We start from the raw sequence: 16667 nt of genomic DNA on the forward strand, positions 1-16667 counted from the left end.
GTGTTGCTGACTGACTTGCCAGCTTTTCGGCGGATGGTGAAGGTGATCAGCTCGTGGTCGCTGTCACCCAGCTTCCCATCGATCACTAGGTCGCCGACTAGGTCATCCCCAGTAGCCAGCACCAGGTCGAGCAGCGCTTTGCCTCTCGTTGGCCCATAGACTTCTTGAGTCAGGTAGAGGCCATCCACGCATGAGAGGAAGCTCTGCGACCGCTCAGATTTTGCTGAGCGATCCTCCCATGAGATGTCTGAGTAATTGAAGTCACCCATGACAACCATGGTCCTGGAGCATGCGGCCTCAGCCAGTTCCCGGGCAAACTCCTGGTCAAGCTCAGGACTTCGGGTGGGAGGCCTCTTGTGGCAAACAGCAATAAAACCCCACCATAATAGACTGAGGATGTTATGGCAGCACACACACAGAGGACTGGAGGGTGCTGGAGTGAGAATACCCTTACTTACTTGGATGGGGTCTTCCAGCCAGCATCCATCTGGGGTCGTAGGGGGCTTTGGTAGGGACAAAATCAATCTCTCTTTCTATGGGGTCACTTATGGCGGTAGCAGGCACTGGGCTGTGATTGTCCTATAAGAAAAAAGATTGCTAATCCTGCTTGACCATAACGCCATGGCCCATCCTGCTGGAGGAGCTCTTTGTTCCCTCCCCACCCCGCTCCAAAGCTGCGTAGGCTGTTACAGACAGATCCCTAACCCTGACCCATTTCCTGGAGAGTCACTACCTGCATAGACAATATTTAACATGACTAAGGGTAGGTGGGACCACTGCACAAGTCTACTAGGCATGGCTCTGCACGTGACCACCCCCATTTAGGCCTAGTTTATTATAGAGGGGCAGAAAAGCCTGCAAGGCGGCAGCTCCCCAAGGCACATCAGTACCCGTAACAGTGCTAAGGAGCTACTTGGCGTGGTTTCTGAGGGCCCAGGGAGTCATACTGGCGATGATCAAGCAGAGTAGCCACTACACTGCCGTCCTGTTGTAGCCACCTACCTTTGGCATGTATGAAAGCCACTGTAAGACAGTATAGACCCCCTCGAAGTCATCCGGGACAGTGACATGGGAAACACCATTATTATACATGATGTGCACACCTCCCAGCTGGTTATTGGATGTGTAGACTTCACGCCCCAGGACCTGGTTGAAATCATCCATAGACAAAGTTTATCACCCTTTCCTAAACTGTAGGTCTTTTCCCTAAAGCGCCTTACATCTGTTCAGTTAGACCGGTACATACTTCTGTGCATTGTAAACTGGCTTCCCTCCCTCACAGAGGCCACGGGACTTCCTTGCATTTAATTTGAACCTGCTCTAAACTGACTGAAGCTAAACTGAAGCAAGGATCCTCGTTTTTTTTAAAAATTCACATGTTAAGTGTGTCCACTACTGCTTTTTTGGATTGGTTTGGCTACATGAGTTTAAAATCACACCTGAAGTCAAACTGGGCTGGCAGAAAAGCCCACAAAATATGCAGTTCTTTGGACTAGACAATGGAGTTAGGGACTGGGAACATGTTCTGCTCCCAGCCAGAATACCTCTCATATCTCTCAACCTCTGTCGCAAAGACCCCATGGTGTGTGGGTTCACATCGGCCCAGCTCTTTCAGAGCTGTCAGTCACTACTAAGTAATGATTTATAATGCTCTCATTCAAACAGATATCTTTACTTTAATTTTCCTACTGGTTTCTTCTTTGCACAAATACTATGAATTCATTCAGTTTAAAAATTGCCATTTCTAGACCACAGTGGAAATTGTAGGAGAGAAGTGTTACGCGTCCAATTAAAAAACCTAAAAGCTCTGGAGGTGGGAAGAGGGTAAACCTTTCTTGGGTTGCAAAGCAGCACAATGACTCAGCACCAGAGAAGACAGTTCCTAGGGGATAAGTCAAGTAACGGGTATAACTAGATTATTCATTACCTTATTCAAAGCCTTGGTTCCAGTGAGAATGATGTAGGAATTCTCCACCTGTATGACTCGCTGGCCCAGCCTCGTCAAATAAGCACCAATTCCTATGGCACGACAGGTCACCTAACAGACACAGAACTGAAGAATTACTAACACAGAGCGATGTAATTGTGAACGAGAGTCAACAGCACTCTGCATTTTCTCATCACCCAGGTGGAAAGATAATTCAGAAACTGCACTTTTCATCTACATGCTCTCAGCATCACAGTCTAAGTGACCGAATGACATCTGTCCATTCTGACGCTGTAGCTTCCCAGCTGCCAATTTATAGCAGGCTATTCTGTTTTTCTTCCACTGAATAATGCATGTGTTGTAGCAAACTGCTGGGCTTTTAGTTTAAAAAGCCAGTCCTAAGCGGTTTGCAACTTTGAGAACTTCTGAACATTGATGCTTAAGCCAGTTCAAGAAGCCTCCACATCCTGTATTTTTCTCCGTTTTCCTTGACTGAGTAGGAGTCACCTTGTTGAGCTCCCAAATATGGCTTGGAAAGCAAGTACCAGAGGGGCTGTGCATCCTAGACAGGAAACAAGGTGAAAAGCTCACAGGACGAAACAGTACGTAGAAGACAGCAAAAGCCCTACCATGCTAATGGTCACAATTTCATCGTATGCACGAGAGCTCTCCCCAGCAATGGTGCCAGCAGCTCGCAGGTTCTCCACACCCAGTCCTTCCTCTTTGCCAATGATATCTGTGAGGATGTACCTGTGGGAAACCAGGAGGGACATTGTAGAGCAGGTAAGATCAAAGATGGCGGTAGTTTTTGCAAGTTAATGCAAGGAAGGCACTGGGCTGAGCCCTGGAGACCTGAATTTGAATCCTGGCTCTGCCGCACACTGGATTCATGATCCTGGGGAAGGCACTTCTCCTTTTTGTGCCTTACTTCCCTCCACCCCCAAGAGGGGTGGATTTGAGGGAGCTAAAATATGAAGCCTCTTCCCTGAACTCCCAAGAGCTTTGTGGGACAGAAACCTCAGCAGCTCTCAGCCACCAAGCTGGGGCAAGCCAAAGACAGCTGAATGCATGGGTGCTTGAGCAGGCCAAGAAACAAGCCCTGTCCACTGGCTCCACACATTTGTGGAGTAGGTTTGGAGGGGCTACAAATGCAAGGCCTACCACCACGCAGGGGCTCTCCCAAGTCAGAGCAGTGCTGAGGCATGTGCTGGTACCTGCTATGAGCTGTCCACTGCAAACATACAGTTGGGTCAGACGAACGTCCAAGCCCACTGGGAGACAGTGCAGATGTACCAACAGGCACCTCCTAGCCATTACCCTAACCCCCCCACCTCTAGCTCCATTTCTGGTGGGTCAGTACACTCCTGATAACTGAGGGGTGATAGCTCTGCCTGTTGGAAACTGCAACCAGCTACAGGCGCCCTCACAACTAGGTTGGCATCCCCGTTTTCTTTATTAAAGAACATTATGGATGGTGTTGGTCTACAGGATGTCCACTGGGTCTCCATGAGCAACAGAGTGCTTGATGGCAGGGCACTCTGAAAGGCACTTTAAAGGCAGCTAGCAACCGTGACAAGCGGCTCCTACACAAATGCAGACATTTTGCAAGTGTTCGGTCTCTAATAAGAAATCCCGGGATGGAGAAACCAGCTAGCAGGACTGACACCCTTCCCTGCAGGGGAACATCCACTTGGAGCATTGTCCTTCCTCCTGGCACTGATGCCCACATGCCGGATTCACAGAAAGGTCAGGCTAGGAGTGCCCTCCAGAGATCATTTAGTGCAGCCCTCGATGATCTAAATGTAGCTAGACTGTTCCCATCAGGTGCCTGCCTAGACCACGCTCATGAGCCACCAGTGAAAGTTTGTCACACCCGCCCGACGCTTCACTATCTTCCACTTCACTAGCCTCAGCATCTGGGAAATGTTCCTAACATATCATCCGCAGCTTCTTTCTTGCCTATTAAGCCAATTTGTTCTTGCCCTTCCCCCAGCAGACACGATCTTTAATTGCCCCCCATCTCTTCATAACCTGCTTATGCGTTGGCTGACTTCTGTTACAGAGAAACATTATCCCCATGAACCTCTGCCCACAAAGAGCCAGTTTTCCTTTCCAAACCAGGATAAGACACTGCCTTGAGTTTCTTTTTATTCACCTGGACTCTCCTCCTTCCTCCACATGCTCACAGTGCACTGAGTTCATGGAGCTGATCCTCGTGTAGTCCTGCGGGGTCAGGTACAGGTACTTGAACCCCTTCGAAGAGAGAGGGAGAGAATTAGCTCATTCTTTCACACAGGCAGCTTGCTACCCCCCAAGAGCTGGAGTCAATTGTGGTACAAGTCTGGGGAGCTCGGAGAGCAAGTTATGTTTTTACAGATTGGTAGTTTAAAATCCTAATCACCTGTCCTAAAACTGGGCACTTACTTTGCCAACTGATGTTTAAGGAGCACACAGCATTAGTTTTTACCTGTGTGTGAGCTACACACGCAAAATTTCACCTTACGCAGAGGTGCTCAAGAGTGACGTAGCACAGCGGTTCCCAATCTGTGGTACGGGTACCACCAGTGGTACGCAGACAACCTGTCAGTGGTACTTGTTAACAGACTTAATATAATTACTTTATATGACAAACATTTGCTGGTGGCACTTAAGATTGTATCACTTTAAATTGGCGGTGCACAATCTGTCAGTTTGGGAACTGCTGAGTAGCGTATGCATCTCCAATACGACAGAGCATATGCAGATGCTCAGTGAGAGGCTCTGGGACTAAGTGGGGAGCCTTTAAGCTGCAAGCACTGAAATGACACACAAACTCAATGTCCTGTGACCTTTCAATGAGGCTGAAACCTCTAAATTATATTGGAGAAGTGGGGCCAGGGTTCCCTTGGCCATTTCAGCATCTGAAAATCCCACCCACTGTAATTTCTGACTGCAGTAATGTCTGAGCCCTCAGACAGAAGAAGGGCTAAAGGTCACATTTTAGAGAGGTATCCAGGCACCTAATTTCCCCATGATTTTAAAGGCAGGCACATGCCTAACCCCCCTTTAAAAACCTGACTTCAAGCTCAGCCCTGTTGCTTGCTTCCAAAGATGCATTTTGGTTTCTATCTTCCATTTTCCCCACCTGGTTATAGGAGGACCAGACACCACACAGGAGCAGAGGGGTCTCTGGGCATGCAGAGGAAGAGGGGTCTTCTCACAAGCAAAGGGGGAAGTGGATACAGCCCTATCTGTGTGCTTACAGTGCAACACTGTGGCTATGCAGGCTCATTTAACCTCACAGGAGCTATTTCCTCATTAATTTACCATTTTGATTCCTAAATGATGTCTGTCACAGAGGTCATTTTCCCTCTGACCACAGCAGGACAAATGTACACACCTTGTTGGGGTCGGCAGGGTCCACCCACGCCACCTGGAATATGTACTTTAGCTCCTCGGCGAGCCCCATCCGTGCCCCGCTGTTCGCCGCAATGTAGACGCGGGGGATGCCCTCTGCACGGGCCAACTCCGACGCTCTCAGGAAGAGGAGGTCCTCCATGAGTCCGAAGGAGCCAATCTTGTGTGTGATGTCATTGCTTATGACGATGATGTCCCGGCCGCTCGGATACTCGGGGGTTTTCAGCTTCATTTTGAAAGCCACCATCCCCACCTGCCCAAAACAACAGGCAGCTGTGGAGGGGGGCTTCTCCAGGAGGGGTGGACCATGCCATGGCAGGGGGCTCCTCTCTGGCTCTTCGAAGGTCAATTAATGGCCCTCCCTACACCCCTGACTCCCAGCTGCATTCACCGTACTTTAAAAATGCAACTCAGGCCGAGTTTTTGTTCCACTTGAGGCTTCTTGCAACTGGCAAGAACATCTGGGAATCAGGGATATTTCTGGCGCAGAAACACATCCTTAATCGGAGTCATGGCTGCCAAAGCTTCACAATGAAAGCGCCCCTGTCTAAGTTGGCAACCACCGTTGGTAGTTCATGTCTCCGAGACACAACATGCAGTGAACCCCACACACAGTGTCCTGCCAGGCGAGAAGACAACCTCCAGCCTAAAACGTCAGAGAAACCGCCCAACACTGACAAGGACCGAGTTTAAGAAATGTACTCGAATCCTCCTAGTCTAATGACTAAATCGGGGGGGAAACCCCCTGTGTTGCCACAGTCCTGAGTTAAAAGGAAGAGAGATGTAGTTAGCTGTAACAGTCTGAAGTCAAATGGAAAGCCGGGTAGATTTGCACCTTACAGATGAACCAAAGGAGACAGAGAGATCTCTACTTTGGTTAGTCTATAAGGTGAAAATCTACTGTCTTCTACTTAAAAGGAAGAAACAGTTGCACATTCTTCATTGGGTACCATACTTAGTTGGTTTTCTGCATGAGAGTCAATGGGTATTACAGTAATTTGCACCTCTTTCTTCCACTGTTCAAAGTACTGGCTCCACTCCACTCCCTCCTCCCTTCCCATCACAGAATCCTTTCCTGTGTTGCCTTTAGCGTCCGCTTCCTCCTCTACCTCCGTTCTCTCCTTTTCCCTGCACTGTTCTCTTCAGCTCTTCCCACGCTGCTCCCTTTTCCAGTTCAGCCCCTCAACCGCTCCCGTCTTTTTTTCTCTGTTGATCTCACTCCTACCTTATTTCCACCAGGGAGTCTGTTCATCTGTACCAGCTGCCCCTGGGAATCCAACACTAACTCGGTGTAGGTGAGGACATCTTTGGAACAGCTCTCTGTACAGCCCCAGAGCTTGAAGAGAGCCTGTGGAGGGACCAGAGTCAAGGCCATTAACACAAACAAAACCGATGGAGCCGAGAGCATGTGTTGCTGCTTGGCAAATGTGCATCTATGTGACAGCCTTGTAGTCATTTAAGTAAAGGGACTTGAACTGCTGCCAGCCTGACTTTGCTGTGTTTCTCTTCATGCTGGGACTTTCTTATTGAGCTCCTCACACCTGGTGCTGCTTCAGCAGGGCTCTGCTGATTTGTGCGAGCTGATTTGTGCCTTAGAAAACATCTTGCCTACAAGAAAGCATTCTCCAGGCCAATAAAGAGTAGCAAGGAGAGTTGTTTTTTGCCCCAAATGGATAGACATAGAAGAAGAAAATAGATCATGGAAATACATCAAACTGCTCCTTAGCATGACTGACCTGCCTGAACATTTCGGGGAAGTCGTACACGTAGGTCGTGCCCAGAGACTGTGCCTGGAATCTCTTGGACTGAAGCAGGTCCTTCGTGACGTACGGCGTGTTGATCAGCATCCCGTGCAGTGGCCCCTGTTTGTCTCCGTAGGAGTGAAACATGATCTAAAGAGAAGGGTGGAGTCAGTGTCCCCCCCCGCCCACCGACTGCTCATTAATCAGTTAAAAGGCAGTCACTCAGAAGTGGGGTACGGCTTGCTGCTTTGATATGTTAGAAAGCTTATGGTCTATGAGACTGGTGATAACAGACTCCATCTCGCCATTCTCATAATAAGGACCAGACTCAAGAGCATCACAGCAGCATCCCTGGTTGGTATGGACATCCCCGCCAGTATTGTAACAACCTAGTTGCGTCTGCCCCCCCGTCTTAGCACTTGCCTAGACATGAGACCTAAATCCCATACAGCTAAGCGCAGGCAGCGTGTCTCCTTGAGCTCAAGTGGAGTAAAAGAAGCAGAGCTTTATTCCCAATGGCACCTTGTGGGTCGAAGCAGCTACAGTGCAGCTTACATGTGCAACACTTAAAGAGTAGTTTTAATGCAGCTGAAACCTGATGTGGACAGATGCACAAGCCTGTTTAAACTGATGTAAAGCCACTCGGAATGGTTCAAAAGCATACCTGGAAAATCAAGTACTATTTTGAACTGGATCACTGTGATCTGGTTCAGTATCTATGTGCAGATACCAAGTATTCCACGACATACATCTGGTTGGTCCTCCAGGCATCCCACACTGCACTGCTCTTCACCCCACACAAACGACAGCAACTAAATGCTCTGGTATGCAATCAGAACTCAACTGCTTCAACCTCCCCCCTTTTTTTTTCCTTTTGTTGGAACTCTTTATCAATGTGCCCCCCGACGCTGCCCACTCAATAAACACTATCTTTCTTATATGCCCTTACTTCCTGCTCAACCGTGGCCCCTCACCAACACCCCCCAGCCCCTGGGGGCCCAAAAATGTGGGTCATAGCACCCCCCTACACCCTCCCCAAGTTATGTAAGCACACTGCAGTCAAGTGCAAGCTACTGAAGTTTATTGAACTCAGTTAGGAGAGAAGGGAAGGCAGACATGTGAAAATACTCCCAGCCACTCCCTTGGACTCCCAAAACATGGATGCAAGCACTTCCCACCCTCTACCTGCAAGGCATGCTTGGCTGAGCGCTGCCCTTCCCACCCCTGGTGCCAGAGCCACAGCACTTCATGCAATTGCAAACCGGTCGCTAATCAGTGCCATTTGGAAGGGTTCGATTGTTACGTGTGTCTGCACCCTTAGTGACAGCTCGGCCATGGACTTGCTACAGTGGTTGCAGGAATGACGACCCAGCAGTACCCGGCTCTAGAAGCCTCAGCTGAGCCCAACCCCTCAGCAACTGGGCATCCCTAAATACCAGAGGGAAGCCTGGGGACACAAGCAGCCTAAGCAAAGGTGGGGACTATTGGCTGGTTCACACCAAGTATTTGCTCCAGGATTAGTTACGCACATTCTCTGTGCTGGAGTCCTTCACTTCTTTGTAGAGACTAATATCCAAGTAGTAGCCAGACTCGTTGGCAAGGAAGAGGCGGATAGGAATCGCCTTGGTTGTCGGCATCAGGCGGATGTTGATCTTCACTTCCGCCTGCAGGACCCGCAGTTTCCACAAGCGGCTCCCATAGCGCATCACCATGGAGCGGACTGACTCCTCTATCTGGGGACACATGGGCCAGAAACGCTCTGAGCTGCTGGAGTGGCGACATCTCAAATGGCTCCTGTCAGACATGCCTTCCATTCTCCCAACAGCAGGACAACACCCTTCTGGGCAACATGTGCCCACATGTGCCTGAGCCAAGAAGCACCCCTTGCCCTTCCTCATTTCAGTTTACACACACACCCACACACACAACTGGCAGACAACTTAAAGTCGCACCAGCAAAGGAAAACGCAAGGTGCACCACGGCTGGGTCTCACGCTGTCACCTCCCTTCTCTGAGGGCTGGCATTGCTATAAGACAGTCCCAGCAAGAGAGAACCAGACCCTGCCTTATCTGTTGGCCCTGAATGGAAAAAACCTCTTTGTGTGAGATATTCTTCCTCCTTCCCTTCTTTTTGGAAGCCTGACAGTGCTGCTTCTTTAGCAGCTGCCAAGCCAGTGTTGGGGGGAAGAACCAGGGTGTAACCCAAATGCTGACCTCCATCACTGGTGGGCAGCCATTTTACCTGCCAATTCCTGCAGGTCTACTTATAAAATGCTCGTTCATTTGTAAACACTAGAGATCTCGGTATCTCCCGAGTTAGCAGTGCTTACATTCCCTCCATGCACACTGCATGGGAGGTAAAGTGCTCAGTGATGTTGCCCATAAATGCTGGGTTGAGGCCAAGGGTATGAACCCTACAGCTCTGTATTGGATCAGGGCTGGCAGGAGAACATACCAGCACGGGACAGCAGCATGTCGGGGAAGCCACGCTCCCCCCAATGACTGCCCCTATGACAAGCCACCGCTGTGATCCCTTCTTCCCACAGAACCTCTGTGCAGGAAAAGCCCCCGTTCACCGGGGAGGGCTCACCTTGGAGGGGTCCATGACTACAGTTGGCACAAAGTTGAGGAAGATGTGGTTACAATCTGTGCGGACGCTCGTGTTGTTGAAGGCCACCTCCAGCTCATCCATGGCTTCCAGAAGCAACCGTTCCCCCTCGTTCTGCAGGTACTCGAATGAGGCTTCCTGCAAGGGAGCCAGAGAGAACAAACCCACCGCACTGAGGACAGGGACTTTTCCCTAATCCAGTTACTCTGAGCAAAGCACTGCCTTCAGCTCCCACACATGCAAATCATCACCCACTCTACCAGCCCCTTGCAAAGACCTCATGGGCAAGAGAGACCAATGTAGCACCCGTTCCAAGCCACAGCACATCGGCTGCTGTGCCCTCATTACCTTTGTGATAAGGTCTGAGTGGCGCACGATGGCTCGTATGAAGAACCGGTGGTCAGTCACTTCTGCCCCCTCTGCCACCTTGGAAGCCCCCAGGTAGAGGTGCATCTTGTGGTTGGCGCAAGGGATAGCGGTCAGGTCGAAGTTACGCATGCGGCTCAGCTCCAACTGGAAGGCCAGGGCTGGTTCCAAGTGCCGATAAATCCGGTCTTCTGCAAACTGGGAGAGAGAAAAGAGAGCACAATCCCATGCGACCTGGGGAGAACGCCTCTGATTCCCACCATGACATGAGAGACCTCGGACAAGGGAGCCCTACCTCGTCTCTTGCTCTGAATGTAAAAAACTTCGGGAATTCTCTCTGTAACAGAAGAGGAGGGGAAGACAATGACATATTGGTAAAACTAAGTCAGCCCTCAAACAAGAAATTGTCATTTCTTGGATGTCCTAGGGGAAAAAAAATTAAATAAGAAATAGTAAAGCCAGCAGAGAAAGCAACCTGAAATACCTGTGTTAACTCACCTCTCACAACAAAAAAATGTCAGAGTTAGTAAAGCAACAGTCAAGCTTTCCACTCTAGGAAATCCTTACTATAATAATGTAACACAATTAGATGAGTTATTGATTGATGCAGAGCCTAACAAGCTCTAACTCCTTCCACTGAGCAGCGATTATATCCATCTCTAGCTTGTATCTCTGATCTGCTTGTGACCTCTATCAGTCATTTATTCACTCTTAATAAACCCTCGAGGGCGTGGATGTATAAGCCCAGCGCGACCAAATCGATTCAGCGACGGAAAATGTCCTCTCCTCCACTGACCTGCTGTGCGACCAAGAACGTAATTCTCCGGAGGCCACAGTCAACCAGGATGTTTTTCTATACGGAGACAGGAGATAAATACTGTGTCACTGGCAAGGCCTTCAGGACCCCAGGGAAATTTTAAATGTTTTCAGGAGGAAAAGCAGACAAGTCTCAGAAGCATTACCCCAATGCAAGACCTCTTGAGAGAGCTGCACTAAATACCCAGAGCACAGGGAAAGCACAAGACCTTGGACTGAGCAAAAGCTCTGAAGATGGGCACCAGCTTCTCATCCTCGAGGTGCTCTACCCACTGGATCGCGATGTTCAGGATGTGGATGGGCTCCTCTCGGATATTCTGAGAACAACAGACGACGCTGTCAAGCCGGATGCCTAGGAGACAATGGCTGTCCTCGGCCTGCGCCGCCCCCAGGGCTGTGGGAGCAGCCAGCCCGCGGTCGTACCTTGTTGTCCTCCTCGTCGTAGAGTGTGGCTTGCACTTCGCTGAACAAGGGGCTCTCGGAGGGTGGGTCAGCAAAGGAGGAGATCACTTCATCGAAGTTCCTAGTGGGACCCAAGCAGGGGGTGGAGGACAAGTCAATGACCTTAAGGAGCTGGAGAATTCCTGGTGCACAACCTGCTTTCCACAAAAGCTGAACTACTTAGGCCAAGGGCGCTGGGGACTGGAAACCAGGAGAGAAGGACTGGACTGGGATTCAGGGGACCTGGTGTCCATGCCTGACTTTGCCACAGACTTTTAGTGCAGTCTTGGGCAAGTTGCTTGTTAACCTACCCTATGCCACAGCTCCTGAGATCCCAAGGCTGTTGAGGGAATAAAGGCATTCATTACACAATGGCCAGATGCTCAGATGCCCAAGCTACACAGGTGCATGCGTTTACCCAGAGTGGGCAAATGTGCTCAAGTGCCTCACTTTTCCTTGTTTAATAGGATTAGCAACACGTGGACCACTGCCTCCCTAACTTTTAGTCATCGCGCTTGGTGCTTCTTCTCCAGCTGCTTAACACTCAACTTTGGCAGGACCACAGGCATTTTAACTGCCTGACTGAAGATGGCTTTGCTTAGCCTGTGGCCCCAAATCCAGCTTTATTCTCAAATAGGATAGTGCTGCATGCACCCAGTGGAAGTGTCTGAATAAAAGCAATGAGCAGTGAAGGTTTTCCCTCTACTTCTCTTACCTGGTGAAGTCTTCAAATCTGTTGAAAGCCACCATGGCGCCCATTCTCTGGCACAGAGGAGAAAACCCGCTGTCCATAAAGAGCTCAGTGCTATGCCGGGCTAAGTCTGGGTTTGATATGCTGACAGGGACAGACATCCTGCGCAAAAACGCAACAACAGGACAATGAGACCCAGCTCACAGAGAGGTGACAGACAGCGGGGGATATAACTGAGACAGCAGATCCCCTGGAAAAAGGCCTTTTCATTCAAAACAAGATAAAATATTATCTACATAGGACTCCTTCCCCCTCTTCTTATAGGGGCTGGTGCTCTGTGAGGTATCCCCTCTATGCTAACTCCTAAGGCACCAATGCCTGTTTTGGTTTGCTTTTTCCAGTTCAGGCCAAACAAAAAGATGCATATTTAGCTAATGCAATTCTTTTAAAAGCCCTTTGCCAATCCAATCAAACACTCTGACGCAGCCAGCAGCTCTACGGGGTTTCTGAGGAGAGCTGACAGATGCTGCTTCCAGCAAAGAGGGGACGCCGGATGGTGGGGCTATATTAACTTTCTTTTTTTATTAGGCTGCTGGCTGCTACTTCAGTTCATGCGCATTTAATTGCTGGCTGGGTACCTCGGCCTTTCTTGGTGTCTTTGAAAGCAATAAACGTGGTATTTCTTTGAAAGCACCATAGACCTGGCTGCAGATCTAGCTGGTGGAATGTCAAGCTCATGCCCGTCCTGGAGGTAATGATAAAAGCCAACAAGCTCTACTCATGAAGAAGCTTTTTCACTGGATATGAAGAGACTGGGTGTAATGCCCAGAACAGAAAGGCTTAGACTGCTAGCACCAACGGCAGCCGTGCCTTGGGAGGAGCAGGGCCTGACCAGCAGCAAGCCCGCTGGAGGGCAATAAGCCACTTGCAACTCGGCTATTCTAGTCCCTTTAGTGGAGGACAAAGGCACAGGAGCCTATCCCACCACAGCCCGTGCTCCCTTTCAGCACGCTCGTCCCACCGTCTGCTGGACACTTGCTTTTCCTCCTAGAACAACCCTCCCTGCTCTGATTCCCAAGTTTCTTGGGCAGTGACAATTTCTAGGAATTGCTGGTTCCCTTTCTCCTGAGACTCATCATAACTTCTTCTTTCTTCAGTGCCCTCCATCATTTCCCGTGTAAGAACGCTACTGGTGTCAGCCTGGGCCTTCAAAAATGTCATGCAGCACCAGTAACCTAATCCTTCTCATCACCCAGGGCTTGCACCAGAGAGGGTAGGACTACATCTCAGGATCCAGTCTGCTCTTACTGCTCAAAGTCCTCTGGTCACTGACACAACCTGGCAGAGGAGGGCTACCAAAAGGACAGAATCTCTCTGAAGACCAGCGATGCCACAGAGCAAGGCAGATGCCCTCTCTTCACTGGGGTGAGGTGCTAGGCCCACTTCAGTAATTCTCCCCAGCACCATGCAGTTGCTTTCACCTGCCTCTGCTCAGGGTGTTTGTGCAATGAGATCGTTTTCCTTCTCTCCACAGGCTTGTCCGTTACCTCAGTTAGTCCAAAATGCCAGAGGTTAATACAAAATGATGAGGATTCACTGGTATTAATAGAGCTCTAATCATGTCATATTAGGCAGGGAGACGAGATATGGAGAATCGGCAGGGCTGCAATTTTTTTAGGACAACGACGCAGACTCCAAAGTCAGCAGCAGAGTTAATTCATTGAGGCCAGAAACAGTCCCAGAGGTCCAAGGTCTGCCCTGGCTTAAAGTCCATTTTGGACTGCTGCAAATGTGGAACACCATACTTTGGGCTCGATGATGGCTGATGTTGACTGTTGGTGCTATTTTAACCCACTCAGTATTACTCTGCAAGGTAATGGGCCAAGCCAAGGGCTGGCACTCAGGACTCCTGGGTGACTAGTCTAGTGACTAGTCATACTGTACTCCTGGGTGACTAGTCATACTGTAGCTCTGCTGCTCAACTGCTGCATAACCTTCCACCGCCCTGAGTCTATCCGTTGCACAGGAAAACTCTCTTGCCTAACCCCAGCCAAATGACAAGGACAAAAGCCAGCACAGGACTTCAGAGTTGTTAGGCCTTATGTATCCAGTGCTGAGTATTTCATGCCCTGCTGCCTCCCTTGTTCTGAAATCAAGGGCTATCAATGTACCAGCTCTTTTTCTCGAGGCACCCTAAGCTTTGCTGTAATCTTGGCTTCTACGGTGACAATTGCTCAACCACAGGGATGAGACAGAGACTGCCAACTTCTGCCCATCTCTAATAGGGATGCTTGACTCTGGAAGAGCTTGTCCTGCCTGGCCAGCCAGGGAGCAGAGCACTTTAACAACAGCCAGCAAGCTCAGGGGGCACAGAGAGAGAGAGAGAGAAATGGGCACATTTGAGGAAGCATTAATAGAGCAACAAATAATCATATCTCATGCGTCAAAGAAGAAGTTCTGCACTCTACCTGCTCAAAGTAGGGATGCAGCCTCTGCAATCAGAGCATTGAACAACACCATGAGTGGGAGCAGGGAACCCAGCCAGCCCAACACCCACACCGCAGATGGAAGAGGGGCTTTATCCCACCGGGCAAAGACTGAATCAAGTCCCACCAAGGGAGAGGTAAAGCCAGAGCAGTGGTGTTTCCTTAGGAATAGCTCGGCACCAAGCACCGGGCAACACAGAAGTCATGCCTACCTGTTTGGATGGGATGATGGCAGCATGAACTGGAACTCCACCACACAGGTGCCGTCCGACAGCTGGCGATGCTGCAGGCTGTTCAGCTCATAAGCAATATAGCCTCGCCTCACATACACCTGGTGAAAGGAGAGGATGGGAGTTTACACTGTGAATAAGAGTGGGGTCCCCACCAACCCCTACGCCCCCCGGCCAATAAAGCGAACAGCACCACCATCTCTCTTGGTGGTACTCCCCGTGCCTCAGGCTCTCTGGACAGCACCGCTCCTAATTAAGAGGCATCCAGCACCCCGCAATTCAACCTTTACCTCCAGTGCTGCCATGCGCACCACTTCGTTTGTGTGGTAGAAGAAGACGGGCAGCACATCGAAGATGGTGGTTTCTGAGAGGATCAGTTTCTATCAGGACAAAACAGGACCCGGAGTGACAAAAGGGAAAAAAAAGGCTAAAATGAGACATGGCAAATGGCAAAGCAGAGGAAGAGAGGAAAGGTATGGCTGCAAGACATTGTGTTCTGCAAGCTTCCTTCTGCTAGACTGGCCACAAACAGTCCCAGAGGTTTGAGAGGTCTGCCCTGGCCTGACGCCTGTTTTGGACTGGTGCAAACATGGAACACCGTGTTTGGGCTCAGAAATGGCTGGCATTGACTGCTGGTGAAGGACAAGGTCAGCTGAGGGATGGATTCATTCTGTGTAGGTGCTCAGCACCAGTTCTCTGACAGAGGGGCATGTCTTATGCAAAAAAGGGCTTGGCCATACATTCTAATTAAAACTGGATACAAATCAGCTATAGAGTTGTTATACATTTTCAAGCACTAACTTGGTAGCTGGTTGGCTCTTCTTAGAGCTGGATGGAAACATTTTTATGGCGTGATAATTACTTTGCACCTGTGACCAGTCTAAATTTATTGCACGACTGATCAGTGAATCGCACAATATATGCAATGTGTGGCAGAGGCCAAAGGGAGAGCTCCCTTAGCTCCCTGCACACCCCTCAGGGAGTGGTATAAGAGTGGTGAACCTGGGCTGTGGGGGTTTTCTGCAGGAAGTTAACAGCAAGCAACCTTTCACGTGACCTGGATATGGGCTAAAACTGACAGCTAAAGCTAGAAAAGATTCACAAGCCTTGAAGGCTTTTTAATAAACAGCTTCCAAGCCAAATATCACAGCGTATCACCTCCTCATGCTGGGAGGTAAAAGTCCCTGCTTTCAACACACAACACTAAGAACATCCCAACCTTGAGGTTTTCAGGGCAGAACTGGTGGCCGTACATATCGATGGCAGAGAGGAGGATGGACTCCACCTGGTTGTGTCTCAGTTCGTACGAAGGGAGGTGAGATGCAATCAGCACCTAGGAGGGAAAAGACTGGAGGTGAACGGCTGAGGTGGAGGTGAACGGCTGAGGTGGAGGTGAAAGGCAGGGTTGTGGGTCTGGGGTGGAACCAACCCTGCTGGACAATACCGTGTACAGCCAGCCAATGTACTGACCTGTCTGGCTCTCAAAGCCACTTTGGAGTGCTCCGTTTTACTGAGCTGCGTCAGCTCGTTGAGAATGGCCACCAGTTCGTCAGTCAGGGTGGGTTCTCGGCCACAGAGCTGATCCTAGGCGAGGGAAAAACCTTCCAGCATCAGATTCATTCTCATTAACATTTACTGCTGCATGTGAACCGCTTTCTGTATCCCTTCATGTGTCCCGAGTGTCTGCGGACCCATTCTCTTCACCCACAGACTAGGAGCCCGCTCCAAAGAGTCAGCACTGGGAATGTGGTATGAAGAAGGGGCATTTTTTTAATTAATTTTTTAAACAAATTCAAAGCAGGTGTCATACAGATGGGGGAAGGGAGAGGGAGAAACCCTATAACATTGAGATCAAAATACTGTAAAATGTCTGCAGCAGTAGTCTATAGAGCTGCGCACAAGACAGATTCAGGAATCTCCCACTTTTGAATCCCAGTCCTCACCTGCCATATACACTTCGTTGCA

At 49.7% G+C, this 16667-nt stretch overlaps 1 protein-coding gene across 11 annotated transcripts in view; it reads right to left on the reverse strand.

Moving 5' to 3' along the window:
• Positions 1-16667, reverse strand: part of ACACB (acetyl-CoA carboxylase beta) — a 59722-nt gene that overhangs the window by 8309 nt on the left and 34746 nt on the right. For 10 of the 11 annotated variants that reach the window (XM_025198519.1, XM_025198489.1, XM_006015144.3 and 7 more), the window contains 21 exons: positions 16173-16286; positions 15922-16035; positions 14993-15082; positions 14685-14803; positions 14455-14478; positions 12011-12148; positions 11278-11377; positions 11064-11171; positions 10835-10891; positions 10334-10375; positions 10021-10236; positions 9655-9810; positions 8595-8798; positions 7060-7215; positions 6549-6671; positions 5307-5576; positions 4083-4180; positions 2557-2677; positions 1928-2038; positions 1003-1146; positions 459-579 (listed from right to left, as the gene is read on the reverse strand). In XM_025198519.1, coding sequence (XP_025054304.1) covers positions 459-579; positions 1003-1146; positions 1928-2038; positions 2557-2677; positions 4083-4180; positions 5307-5576; positions 6549-6671; positions 7060-7215; positions 8595-8798; positions 9655-9810; positions 10021-10236; positions 10334-10375; positions 10835-10891; positions 11064-11171; positions 11278-11377; positions 12011-12148; positions 14455-14478; positions 14685-14803; positions 14993-15082; positions 15922-16035; positions 16173-16286 — 2626 coding nt within the window. The remainder of the gene's footprint in view (positions 1-458; positions 580-1002; positions 1147-1927; positions 2039-2556; positions 2678-4082; positions 4181-5306; positions 5577-6548; positions 6672-7059; positions 7216-8594; positions 8799-9654; positions 9811-10020; positions 10237-10333; positions 10376-10834; positions 10892-11063; positions 11172-11277; positions 11378-12010; positions 12149-14454; positions 14479-14684; positions 14804-14992; positions 15083-15921; positions 16036-16172; positions 16287-16667) is intronic. The other variant, XM_014518293.2, reaches the window with a different exon arrangement.

The sequence above is a fragment of the Alligator sinensis genome, unplaced genomic scaffold (genome assembly GCF_000455745.1).
Source record: "Alligator sinensis unplaced genomic scaffold, ASM45574v1 scaffold628_2, whole genome shotgun sequence".
In the NCBI taxonomy this organism is placed as follows: Eukaryota; Metazoa; Chordata; order Crocodylia; family Alligatoridae; genus Alligator; species Alligator sinensis.